We start from the raw sequence: 13,807 nt of genomic DNA, 5'->3' as shown, positions 1-13,807 counted from the left end.
GTGCCTGGTCAGGAGTGTCTCAAATCCCCACCACTGCACATGTCATATTGAATATGATAAGAAACCTGGGAAGTCCAAACAAAAATCTTCCCCATGTTACTAATGGAAATATCACACTGCAGGGAGTTAGGACTCTGTATAGTGCCAAAGTGGATGGCTTGAAAATGGAAAAAAAAAATAAATGAAGGGATAATTGACTTAATTGGGATTGACAATTTGAATTTGATGATCACTCCTTGGCTCTATGTCATTTAGTAACTTTGAATGCTTGGAACAAGTTTGAAGATGTATAAGTCATTTACTAAAGTTATACAAAAGAAGCCTTCATGAATTTTTTGCCAAGATTGACTTTAGCTCTTTATAGAATCGTATCAGATCCAGAAGACAAATAGGAACTAAATCTTTGGCTTTTGAAAATGGTAATTCAGAATTCAAAAAGGTGAATAGGCCTTTAAAGGCAATACCATCGCCAATAGATGAATGGATTAGAGATACAGATATGGGATCTCACATTTATTATACTACTTTGATAGGAGAATTGATTTCTAAAAATGTTAAGAACAATCAAAGTATCAAATGTTTTAATTGTGGTAAGCAAGGTCACCTGAAAATGGGTTGTAGGCAAGGCATTCCTAGAAACAATTTTTTTCCTACAGACAATCCAAAAACAAGGCCCTAGACTTCTCAAGCATGCAGAAGGTGTGGAAAAGGCCAGCACTGGACTAATGAATGCAGCTCAAGGCCAGGCATCCCTTTGCCATCAGGAAATGGCTTAGAGGTCAGTTCCAAATATCAAATTTGGTTCAATCATTTCCTGTCCACATTGGAGAAACTCATTGATAGATCAATTAAAACATCATTGTTTTACATCATTGTTAAATATCATTCTGCTCTGGATGTGATTGAAGACAGAACAGCTTCAGTAGATAAAACAAAAATTCAGGAGAGACCATAAAACAAGTATTTAGGCAAATTTCTATAATTGATCAAAAGACCAAAGCAAAAATATGAATAAATGACATTGTAATTGAAGGATTACTCAGATCCAGAGCTTGATTGTATCCTAGTCATATTAATTTCTCCTGGAAATTTTTACCACACAGAGTAAAAAAATTAAAGACCTGTGTAGAAAATGTTTCTATATTGATTCTGAAAGTTATAGAAAGATCTAATCACACTTTAAAAGATTTGATTAATAAACAGAAAGGGATGATAAAGATGCCAGACATAGATTTCACAGTGCTTTATTAACTTTAAACTTTTTATTGGATTCTTTTTTTTAATTTTTCTTCTTTTACATATTGATCCCAGTTCCCTCTCCCTCCTTTCCTCCCTCCCACCCTCCAATGCCCCAACACCACCCACCCCAATCCACAGGTAGGGTGATGCCTTCCAGGAGGGGTCAACAAATTCTATCAAGTCACTTGGAGTAGGGACTAGACCCTACATCCTGCCTCTAGGTTAAGGGAGTATCCCTCCATGGGGAATATGCTCCCAACGTGCACCAGAGATACATCCTGGTTCCACTGTCAGAAGTCTCTTAGACTGCCCAGGGGTTTGGAGATCCATATTCAGGGGGTCTAAGTGGGTTGAATGCTGGATTACCAGCTGCCAGTCTGGTGGCCCATTAGCTCCTCCTTGCTCAGGTCATCTGTCGCTATGTGTTTCTGAAGCCTGGTTTTGTTCTCCCTCTCTGCATCTGGATTCCAGTTCAGCTCAGTGATTAGTTCTGGGTGTCTGCTTCTGTTCCCATCAGCTACTATATGAGGGCTCTATGACATTGGATAAGTTAGTTATCAATCTCATTATCAGGGAAGGGCATTTATGGTAGCCTTTCCACTGTTGCTCGAATTACTAGTTGGGGTTAGTCTTCTAGGTTTCTGGACATTTCCTAGAGCCAGTTTTCTCTTCAAAACAATAAGGGCTCCCTCTTTTATGGTATCTCTCTCCACCCCCCATGTCTACTCCTCCCCTGACTCAATCTTCCTAGTCCTGCATATTTTCCTCTCCTCCCCTTCTCTTTCTCCTAGTTCCCTCTCCACTCACTGCCCCCCACTCCCAATATGATCAGGAGATCTTGTTCCTTTCCCCTTCAGTGAGGGACCTTCTAAGAATCTTTTAGATTCCTCCTTATATCCTAGTTTCTCTGGAAGTGTGAATTATAGGCTGGTGATCCTTTGCTCTATGTCTAAAATTCATATATGATTGAGTACATATCATGTTCCTTCTTTTGTGAATGGGTTACCTCATTCAGGATGGTTTCTTCAAGTGCCATCCATTTGCCACCGAATTTCAAGTTTCCATTGTTTTTTTTCCACAGAGATGTGTACCACATCTTCCTTATCCATTCTTCAGTTGGGGGCATCTAGGTTGCTTCCAGGTTCTTGCTATTACAAATAATGCTGCTATGAACATAGTTGAACAGATGTATTGTTTGCATGGATGTGGGACATTTGGTAATATGCCTAAGAGTAGGATTGCCGGGTGCTGTGGTAGACTGATCCCCATTTTCCTGAGGAACCGCCAAGCTAATCTCCAAAATGGCTGTACAAGTTTGCACTCCCACCAACAGTGGAGAAGTGTTCCCTTTTTTCCACATCCTCTTCAGCATAAGCTGTCATTGGTGTTTCTAATTTTAGCCATTCTGGAATGAGTAAGATGGTATCTCAGAGTTGTTTTGATTTGCATTTCCCTGATAGCTAAGTATGTTGAGCACTTTCTTAAGTGTCTTTCAGCCATTTGATTTCCTCTACTGAGAATTCCCTATTCAGCTCTGTACCCCATTTTTTAATTTAATTTATTATTTTACATATCGATCCCAGTTCCCTCTCCTTCCCTCCCTCTTACCCTCTCTGTCCTCTCACATGCACCCTGAACACCCTCCCCTTCCATCCCCCCACCCCAATTCCACATGTAGGGCAATGCCATCCAGGTGGGGTCATGTATATCTGACAGGTCAATTGAAGTAGGGACTAGGACTTCTCTGCTGTCTCTAGGCTAAGGCAGTATCCCTCCATGGGTGATGTGTTCGCAAGGTCCATTTGTGCACCAAGAATACATCCTGGTTCCACTGTCTGAGGTCCCTTAGCCTGCTCAGTCCTTCTGGCTGAGACCCATATACAGGGGGGCCTGAGTCAGTCCCATACTGGATTCCCAGCTATCAGTCTGGGTCTGTACCCCATTTTTTAATAGGGTTAATTGGTGTTTTGGTGACTAGTTTCTTGAGTTCTTTGTATATTTTGGAGATCAGCCATCTGTCAGATGTAGGGTTGGTAAGATGTTTTCCTAGTCTGTGGGCTGATATTTGATCTTGTCAACTGTGTCTTTTGCCTTACAGAGCTTCTCTGTTTGAGGTGGTCCCATTTATTAATTGTCAATTTCAGTGCATGTGCTATTGGAATTAATTAAGTTCAGGAAGCGGTCTCCTATACCAATTTGTTCAAGGATACCTACCACTTTCTCTTCTAAGAGGTTCAGTGTGGCTGGATTTATGTTGAGGTCTTTGATCCATTTGTATTTGAGTTTTGTGTATGGCGATAGACATGGATCTATCTGCAGTCTTCTACAAACCATCATCCAGTTGACTCTCATCATCCAGGGACTCTCTCCATCCCTCAGAATCTATCTAGAGAATCTGGAGATCTGCCATCAGCATGCCACACTAAAGAAAGCACAGCTGCACTCTAATGCCTCTCTGATCAAATCCTAGTGTGACGATGAACTGTGATTCTTTCTTTGAGATACTGAACAGCAGAAAGACCTACATATAGGCTTGCAGAAATACCAGATCTCAAATATCCCAGGTTCCTTGCAACTCCAAAGTGGTGGTCCCTAATAGAGTCTGAACAGCAGAGGTAGGGAAATCCCAAAAGAGATGCTGGAATAGGTCATCCCAGAGCTTGAACCTTGGAGACACTCTCCAGGAAACTCCAAATCACTCTTGAGAGGTGCTGTGCCCCTAAGGACACCTGAGTCTCAACAATTGCTAAGACTTGAATCTGAATGAAGACCTGGGAGTGTGATGTTTCAAGAGACTTTATAACCTTTTGGCAAGTTCCCAGTCTTCTCTCTGTTAAGGTCTATCTAGCTGCCATTTGAAAGATCCTTTCTCCTCAAGCTCCATTTGGAACAGCATACTCTGTTGCTTCTACTCATGGGCAACACACTAGAGATCCTCTCAAACACAGCACTAATATGCTTCCCTTGCAGCATGCCAGTCCCCCTACAAGAATGCTAGTAGGTACTAGGTTAGCTGCCAGGGCACTTTAAAACACGTGTTCAGCTAGAACAGAGGACTCTGAAAAGCAGGTCTGTATCTGTGGCTTAAAACAACAGAGCACCGGCGACTGCATCACCATCATCCTCTCCTTGTGCCCCTCAAAGTCCCCACAAGGTAAGTTGAATTATCATGTCATTTTTATCAGAGGTCCTTCATCAGGTGAAATGAAGTGCCAAAGCCACAGAATGGCAGGCAGTAAAACTGGGGCACAAACATCAGCCTCACCCTAGAATCCACATTAACAAGATCTGATGGACAAAAGGCAGATGAAAGAATCCCATCTGGCCACACGTTTCCTGGGCCTTATCAATGCACGTAAGACAGAAGAGCAGCATTTGTGTTTTGTTTCATGTAGTCCTATGTATTATCTGTCCCTGGAAGTGATATTGTCTGTGTTGGATGCTGTGTGCGTAGACACTCACACAAGCACATGGTTTCAGGGAAGAGCCACAAAGACACCATCTGCTTCCACACATCAGGGAGCCTAGCAGTGGACCTTCGTGGAGTTCTGACACTTCGTAGTCAGAACAGTTAGAGGTTGATTATTAGAGAAATCTGAGCGGCTCATCTTGGACCTGGATTTGTGGATCACTGCTGTCTCAGAGCACACTTTCCAGAGAAATGGGTATATATTGGTCTGTGGTGACCTCTTTTAAGTAATCTCTGAACACTAACCTGTAGCTTTCCTCTTTGTGTATATCCAGGTTCCTCTTCCTTGAGCTAAGAGGCTATTTATCCTTTCTCAGGAAACAGACTATCCCTGTTGGCAGCACTCTAATTCCCAGCTCTGCCCATATCCATTCTGAAGTTTCCATGCAAGAGACATTCTCTTCCCATCTCTCTACTCCCTCCATTGATTATACCAACCACCTCTCTGATGTAAAATTTTTCTTATAGTCTTAAACTTTATTTTTATCTTTGTAACTGATCACGTGTTACTCCATTCCTTACTCAGTTCACAAAATTATCAGTGTTTGTACTGAGAAAGGACTGGGTACTTCTGTCTCCAGAAATGGGAGTGGAATCCACATCCATTCTACTAATTACCAATATCTAATAAGAAATAGCCCTTGTATGGGACCAAAACCACACACAACCAAACCTACTGTAGAGTTTAGAATGCTCTCTTCCTGTTCCCTGGCCTGCACTATAGCTCCATTCCCAGATGAAGATCTGTAGCATATTTTGTCTGACACTGCCTCTAAGGTTCCAATGTTTTGTTCTTGAAGGTTAGCCCACAGTAAAGAAGCCATCTATTAATTTCTGTGATGAATGAGCCAATGGTTTGATTTACACAGTCTCATATGGACATTACAAACATATTTCTTCAGTCCCATGAGTAGATCTCCCTATAAATCAGGTTGGTTCAGAAGGAAGAGTAGACACAAGAAAAAGAGATGCTAGGTAAGAACTCAAGTCTGACTGTCTGAGGGACTGTGCTTGCCACTCAGCAGGAAAGAACAGTGGTTGAGCTGTAGAGATTAGGAAGGATTGAGGAGCTGATGGAGCAAAGTATCTGAGAACATGACCCAGAAAAGGTGAGAGCTGACCTGACAGGTGCTACTATTGTGAGAAATAAGACTGATATAGACATGTGGAAATGCAGCAGAAAGTGTTAGGAAATGCTATTTTATGGGGTTTAAGATTCTCAATGAATAGGGCAGTAATAGCCAAGCCTCTGGAACAGTGCTCAGATGGGTGTCATGGTGAATCAAAAGGAGGGTGACACAGTTTTGTATGGATTTCCATGGACAATTGGGGCTTTTGATAAAGAGTGTAAATTATCTGAATGGAATCAGGTATCAAGAGTTCTAGATCTGGCTGGGTGTTGATGGTGAATGCCTTTAATCTCAGTACTCAAGAGGCAGAAGCAGGCAGATCTCTGTGAGTTCAAGGCTAACAGAGTGAGTTCCAGGACAGGCTCCAAACAATACAGAGAAACCCTGTCTCAAAAAACAAAAACAAACAAACAAAAAGAAAGTTCTAGACCCAGATTTGTGTGATTTCAAGAGTTGGAAAGTGGATGAATGGAATGCTGTCTGGGGAATGACATATTTGGGGAACAGGGCATACCCATTTCATTATTTGAAAGGAAGGAGTGAATATTCTGTAACTGACTGTTTCTAAAAGACAACAAAATTGAGACGAGATAGTGACCAAAGTTAATTACGAGTTGAAGGCTAGGTTCACAGGAAATTGATAATCTGGGGAGGAACACCTGGTAAGTAAATAATATTAAAAATATCATACAAATTATTCTGCTTCTTTTTACCCAAGTTTTTTCTTCCATTGGCCCTGTCTCACTTGACATGATACAAGGCCATGGATCATCTCCAATTATGAATAAAACCTTCACCTTTACCTCTCTACAAGGAATTTCCTCTTTCTCTTACCACCGCAAAGTATGGTCTTGAGCCACCAGTTTCATGATCACACTCTGAGTGAAACCATTCCCAAATCTGTGGTGTCTATTCCAAATACAAGTTTTGTTATAAATATGGTGTATAAAGTATCAGAATAAAACAAAAATCCATCGTGTAGATATAACACAGCCCAACATTTATGGTAAATATTGCAGACATATTTGTCATTTTATTCTCCTCCTGCCCATCACAGCATGATAACCATTATTTTGTTATTGGCATTAACCAACATTCAAGACTTATATTTAACTCCTTGTGCTAAAATTTATTATTAAGAAAGTAGCACAGTTTCCACATTTATTATTCCTCCTCTCCAGTTCTCCTATAAAACAGTAATGTTCCTAAAGAACTTTCTTGGATGCATCCACTGGAGTTTCTATATAAACCAATTAAAAGACATATTTGCTGACTTGGAGATATATGAATTAAAACTTCCTTACATATGGGCTCAATATTTAAATTCCAGTATTCATTTCTTCAATTATTTACAATATTTGAGACTACCAGAGTTTATTTACCTGCTTCAAGATAAAAGATTTTATTTCATTTATCATTTAGTTAAATATCTTTTCTTCATTTTGTTTATTGATCACACTAATTCTGCTTTGTGGTGTACCTACTCAACTAAGCAGATTGAAAGACACCAAAGAGCATCCATTAGATTGTTGAGGATGGCATGGGCTGGTTTAGAAGTTGGCAAGGGAAAGCATGGACTAAGTGCTTAAGAGAAAGTTGTGGGATAATGGTTACTATGGAAGGGAAAGTGATGACTTCTGCAGGTTTCTGCTGTGTTTCCAGTTCTGTTCTGAAAATGTGTAGGATTACTCAACCTGCCAATTGTTAATCCTTTGTGGAAATGTATGTGATAGATTCTTTTAGTTAGACTATGGTGTTTCTTTCCCTCTTATTTTTCCATACACTGGTTTAAAAAGGGTGAAGTTTACAATGAGTTTTTGGGTTTTGTGTAATCTGACCTAGGTAGACTTATTAGTTTCTACCCTAATTTCATAGATATTTTCTCTATTGATTTTTCCATTTTTCCTTCCACAATTAATGCCTCTGGGTATTATTTTTATGGTTTACTTTTAATATCTAGATAATCAACTTCCTTGTAATCAACTGTATGCCCATAAATCCTTCATCTCCCTCTGGCTCCTCCCATCTCTTACATTGGCCTGGTTGTCATCTCTCTGTCAGAATTCAGTAGTTAATGTGTCGGAAGAGTACCCAGTGATCCAAACTGCTGAGTTGTCTCTCCAGCCCACAACGTTTCCTTAAGGGCCAAACATGAGAGATCATGATTAAATATATATATATATATATGTGTGTGTGTGTGTGTGTGTGTGTGTGTGTGTGTGTGTGTGTGTGTATAGAGAGAGAGATTCAGGTTGCCACAAGTAACATATCCCACCAGAGAAGCCACTACATGAACTTTGATTAATTGTAGTAAGATGCAATAAGTCAATGCATTTACCAAGTGCATTGGGGACTGTGGTTAAGTAGGTAAAACAAAAACAGAGAAAACTCTTCCTATAGCTTTCACATTACATTCTTAGCTTTTGAACTCATGGAAGTGAATCTCCTAAGAATATATTCCAAAGGTTATGCTTTTGTCAAAAAAAACAAAATGTTAAGTCAGACTCAGTATTGAAAACCAGATGACTATTAAGAGAGCTAGAGATGGTGCAAGATAATTTGGCTATAGATATGCAACACTCTGCACAGTCATGAAGTTCTGGTCAGTCCTCAGCCTTGAAGAATCTTCCATGAAGGTGTGACTTTTTTCTTCTGTTCATAGTATGAACCATGGCATTGTGTCATTCCATCTTGACAGGACAACTGCTCCAATCTTTGTTCCTTTCTCCCTTCCTTCCCTTCTTCTCCCTCCTTCCTCCACTTGTCTTGGCTTTTTTCTTGGCTCTCTGTCATCCTAACTCAGTTTTCTAAATTCCATATTTTCAGAACATCCTTCTGTGTCTATTTAAATTATAAATACACTGAATTCAATGACTAAATAAAGAAGCAGATATTTTCATATTGGGGCCCTGCATTCACTTTCTTGACCTCTCAATTTTCTTTTTAAATCTGTATTAAAGAGTATTAATTCTTCAGCTAGTTTTAAATGTCTTTTGTTGCAATAACTTCTGAATTCCTGAACACTCTCCATGACTACTTTGGATGAGGAATATTTCTTGAAATTATATTTTCTAATATACTTTCATGGAAGTGTAAGAACAAGATTTTTAAATACTAGCTTAAAACAAACCAACAAACAAAAAACCTGATTGAAATGTCTTATAGTCCAAGAATTTCCCTTGGGTCCTCTTGTTAAGCAGTCATTGTTTTCTGTGGGTTCTACTCTTTGATCTTTTCTTTCTGAACCCATACCTACATGGAAAGATTCTTTCTTTTTTCATTCCTATGTAATTATTTCAACTGTTTGAGGTAGAGACAATGAATCCCTGTGCTTCATTGGATATCTGGACACCTATTTTGAACCTCAGGACATAAAGACCACATCCTAACTGTCCTATCCAACTATACTCCTGATTGCCATCTGGAGGGGCCAACACTGGACAGACATCCACTTATAGTTTTGTTCTGAGCACACTTGGTTCTCATATTAAGGTATCCCTTTGTTCTTTAACATTATGCCATGCATTTTAACACATTTTTCTTTTTATAATAGTCTATAACATCTGTGTGTTTTCATGGCAATGAGACAGGTCAACATCAGCTCAGTCTGTCATGTCCCAAGCCTAACTTCTGATGTCCTATCCCCCTCTCATACTACAGGAGCTATCCACAGTCTCAACCTTCTGGGTTAACTAAACCTTTTGAAACATGAGAAATTATAAATCTATATGAAGAAGAAGGAGGGTATCTTAGGAGATCAAATGAAACTGCTTTCAGTGTAACAAAGAGAAGCAGTATTGTCATTAGCTATGAAAAGGACAATAAGACCTACATCCTTGTGTCTACTATATAATTCATGTCAGAAATACTGATAATTAGTATTGAATTAATCACATATTCAATTAATTTTAATATAAGTAACTTTAGAAAAATTAGTAAACTACTTATGTCTTAACACAATAGCAATTTAACCGTAAACTGTCAATGACTTAACAAGAATAAAAGACGATTTTCCACAAGATAAAAATACAAGTGAATATTTTATTTGGAGTATCTCTACTGTATCTGGTAAGCTATTGACATAGGTTCATCCCACAACATGACCCCATTCATTCCATTCTATTAACTTTCAGTTAAAATAGAGTGTGAAATAAGCCACAGTTTAAACACATGATTGGATGGCTAGAACTCAGTCACATAGCTGTACTTCCCTGCAAGGGAGATTGGGAAATGTAGTAAAAATGTATTGATAAAAAAGAACTGAAAATGTTCTGTACATAGGAGTAACTTGGAAGCCTATGCTGATAAATCTAATAGCTTTAATTCATAGACAAAAAAAAAAAAAGACCAGAAACAGAGCTAGTTCCAGGACAGACTAGGATAGCATGGATTTGGCTAGGCAGTTAGAAGTCTCAGTCACAATTGGTATGACTGAGAATGCAAAATAAGGGAGAGAGGAGGAGGCAAATTAAGCAGTTAAGGAAATATTGTACATTTAGGTTGAAAAGCATGATCTAACCTACTAAAGCATTGCTATAGAAAGTAGAAAAGCTGAGTTATGCAGTAACTGTTTTACATGAATATCAAAAGGAGATAAATTGGGCACTTGCAAGAAATAAAGCACTATTCAGCTAAAAAGACATAGACCGTGAATTGATCGTTATACACTATGAACAGTGAAAACATAAGGTCCTGATTTTAAATCCCTAATGCCCACATGAAAACCTGGGCATATTTGTATTCGGAGACAAGCAGATGGTGTCAATTCACTGGCCACCATCCTAGCCCAGCCAACAAGCTTCGGGTTCAGAGAAAGACCTCATGCAAGAAAGCTTCACACACTGAATTAATTAATTATGTGTCTTTCTTCTCCCCAAGTGGTGGCTATTTCTTCTTAGGCTAGATATATAGTAAATAAGGTATAACCAGCCAGGTGGGCAAGATGCCTGTCTGTGACAATATGGCAGAAAATAGAAACTTCTGTAAATAGATCCAAGAGTTTACTTAGCAGCAGGTGTAACTATGATGGAGCTCTGTGACACTTCAAAGTAAATAAATAAGAATAGAAAAGAAGACTGTAGGGAGGCACAGTTGAGTGTACTTGAGGATTTGTCACCCAGGCAGAGCCTATGAAATCCACTTTGTCAGTGGGGTTCCTGAGAACACTCACTGGAATAATTCCAGTGACTGTCATAGTTAAAGTCCTCCAGAGCCACTGTAGACAGTGTGAGCTCCTGGATGTTAAGGTGGAGATGCACCTGGCTGGCACAACTACACATTTTCAGGTAAGCACTTACACTGACATGCTGTTTGCCCTGAAATACTTTGTTAACATCCCCAAAAGGGCTGTCTGCCCTTATATGTATAATAAATTTGTAATTGTGATCTCTCCACAAAATGAAAAACTGCTTTACATGTTGAACAAGCAATTAATATTTAATTTCCCCCTAACTTAAACACTAGGCAATGGAATGTACATTTCAATTATGAAATTATCAAATCTTAATGGATATGTGAAGATGTTGATGGGGGAAATGTGACTTGGAGTTTTTCCCTTGCTACTTAGATGTGAGTGTTCAGGAGTAAATGACCACCTTTGCATGAACCAATGAGAATTTCCCCCCAAATTATATGGCTCTGAATTTCATGGACTCAGGTATAGAGAGAGAAAACTGTTGGATACAGGGAGTGCTAACATGTTCATAGTATTTGTGTTAATGGTTCTGGGTTCCTCTCCAATTTCATCCTGAAGGAGCCATGAGAGAAGAAAACAAGTCTTCTACCACAGATTTCAACCTTCTGGGAGTTACCAGGCAGCAGGAGCAGGAAGATTTCTTCTTCATTCTCTTCCTGTTCATTTATCCCATCACAGTGATTGGAAACATGCTCATCATCCTAGCCATTCACTCTGACACTCGCCTTCATAATCCCATGTACTTTTTCCTTGCCAACCTCTCCCTTGTTGACATCTTCTTCTCCTCCGTAACTATCCCCAAGATGTTGGCCAACCACCTCCTGGGTAGCAAAGCCATCTCCTTTGGGGGATGTCTGGCACAGATGTATTTCATGATAGCATTGGGAAACACAGACAGCTATATACTAGCTGCAATGGCATATGACCGAGCTGTGGCCATCAGCCGCCCACTTCACTATGCAACAATTATGAGTCCAAGGCCTTGTGTCCTGCTGGTTGCTGGGTCCTGGGTGATTGGAAATGCCAATGCACTACCCCACACCATACTCACAGCTAGCTTGTCCTTCTGCGGAAACAAGGATGTGGCTAACTTCTACTGTGACATTACTCCTTTGCTCCAGCTGTCCTGCTCTGACATCCGCTTTAATGTGAAGATGATGTACCTCGGAGTGGGGGTTTTCTCTGTGCCGCTGCTGTGCATCATCATCTCCTATGTCAGGGTCTTTTCCACAGTCTTACGGGTTCCATCCACCAAGGGATTCCTCAAAGCCTTGTCCACCTGTGGCTCTCACCTGACAGTGGTGTCTTTGTATTATGGGACAGTCATGGGCATGTATTTCCGGCCCCTGAACAGTTACAGCCTGAAGCATGCATTGATAACTGTGATGTACACAGCAGTGACCCCAATGCTCAACCCTTTCATCTACAGCCTGAGGAACCGGGACATGAAGGCTGCCCTGAGGAAACTCTTCCACTGCAGCTTCTCCTCATCCTCCATGTGAGCCCTCACATTGCGGACACCATGGTCCCCAATCAGAAGCACTGAACAGCAAGGATCTGCTTGTCATCTTTCCAGTTTGAAATTATTTCTCCCAAGAGCCTTTTGATAATCTGAGGGGGGCAACTGATTTTGACACATTTCTGTGCCCTTGCAGCTTGAATAACTCAATCTCATAATATGAGAGCTAGTCCTCAGGGAGGAGTCTTCCTAGTCACTGTACATTTCAAAAGAAAAAAAAAGGGGTTCAAAACTTTTAATGGTGAATAATGGAGATTAGAATTACTGAGAACAAAGTATAATGGCACATATGTATGAAAATACCATAGTGAAACAACTACTTTGTGTCAGAATCTAAAATTAATTTTAAAAATAAAATTTACTTAAGACATAAACATATTATGAGGTGAATTTAACCTGATTTAAACATTACTCAAAGGAAAGATGTATCAAATGATTGCATGTTGCTTTATTAATATATGCAATTTGTGTTTTCTGAAGTACCAGTTAAAATAAATTAAATTTTAAAGCTTCCCCATATCCTGGAGAATAGTTAAGAGCAAATGTCCTCATGGACTGTCTTTATTAATATTTATGATTGAAAAGACATTTTTAAGGATAAAATGTCAATTTCGGAATATAAGGATTAGCTAAAGAAATATATACATTCAAATTGAGTTCAGATTTCTCCCAGAAACACCAAAGCCAGAAAATTACTAAAGGCACACCAGAGGGGTGTGTGTGTGTGTGTGAGTGTGTGTGTGTGTGTGTGTGTGTGTGTGTGTGTAAACATTTGTAGGTGTACATACTCATATGTGCTCATGTGTGTGCAGGCCTCAGATCTACAACATCAGGATGTCTTCATCCATCACTCTCTACATTATTTTTTGAGGCAGTCTCCCACTGAACTTGGAGCTCACTAGTTTCGCTATACTGCCAAGCCCTAGAGAAGCTTCTGTCCCCACCTCCCAAGGTCTGGGATTGCAGGTGCACACTGCTACACCTGACTTTTTAATGTGGATTCTGGGGATCCAATCTCAGGTCCTCAGCAGGCACTTTACTGACTGAACCATCCCTCCAGCCACAGCATGAGAGCGTCAGGGACAAAATCTCACAGCTCAACATTTGATACTCCTCCAGGTGTTTTTCTTGACACAAATGTAAGTAGTGTTAATAACCTACATTTTACATCTCAGAATAATTTGGTAAGGTGTGTGAATTTGAAGACTGGGAGGGAATGTGGGGAAATGCTTTCTAATCCCAGTGCCATGAAGTGA

General features: G+C 39.8%; 1 protein-coding gene across 1 annotated transcript; it reads left to right on the top strand.

Moving 5' to 3' along the window:
- The first annotated feature begins 11,595 nt into the window (after window positions 1-11,595).
- LOC127219712 (olfactory receptor 1A1) lies at window positions 11,596-12,534 on the top strand. Its single transcript, XM_051181483.1, has one exon. The coding sequence runs from the start codon at window positions 11,596-11,598 to the stop codon at window positions 12,532-12,534; it is 939 nt and encodes a 312-aa protein (XP_051037440.1).
- Window positions 12,535-13,807: the final 1,273 nt, after the last annotated feature.

The sequence above is a fragment of the Phodopus roborovskii genome, unplaced genomic scaffold, assembly GCF_943737965.1.
Source record: "Phodopus roborovskii unplaced genomic scaffold, PHOROB, whole genome shotgun sequence".
In the NCBI taxonomy this organism is placed as follows: Eukaryota; Metazoa; Chordata; class Mammalia; order Rodentia; family Cricetidae; genus Phodopus; species Phodopus roborovskii.
Note: the sequence above shows the minus strand (reverse complement) of the source record. Positions and strands in the feature narration are given on the sequence as shown.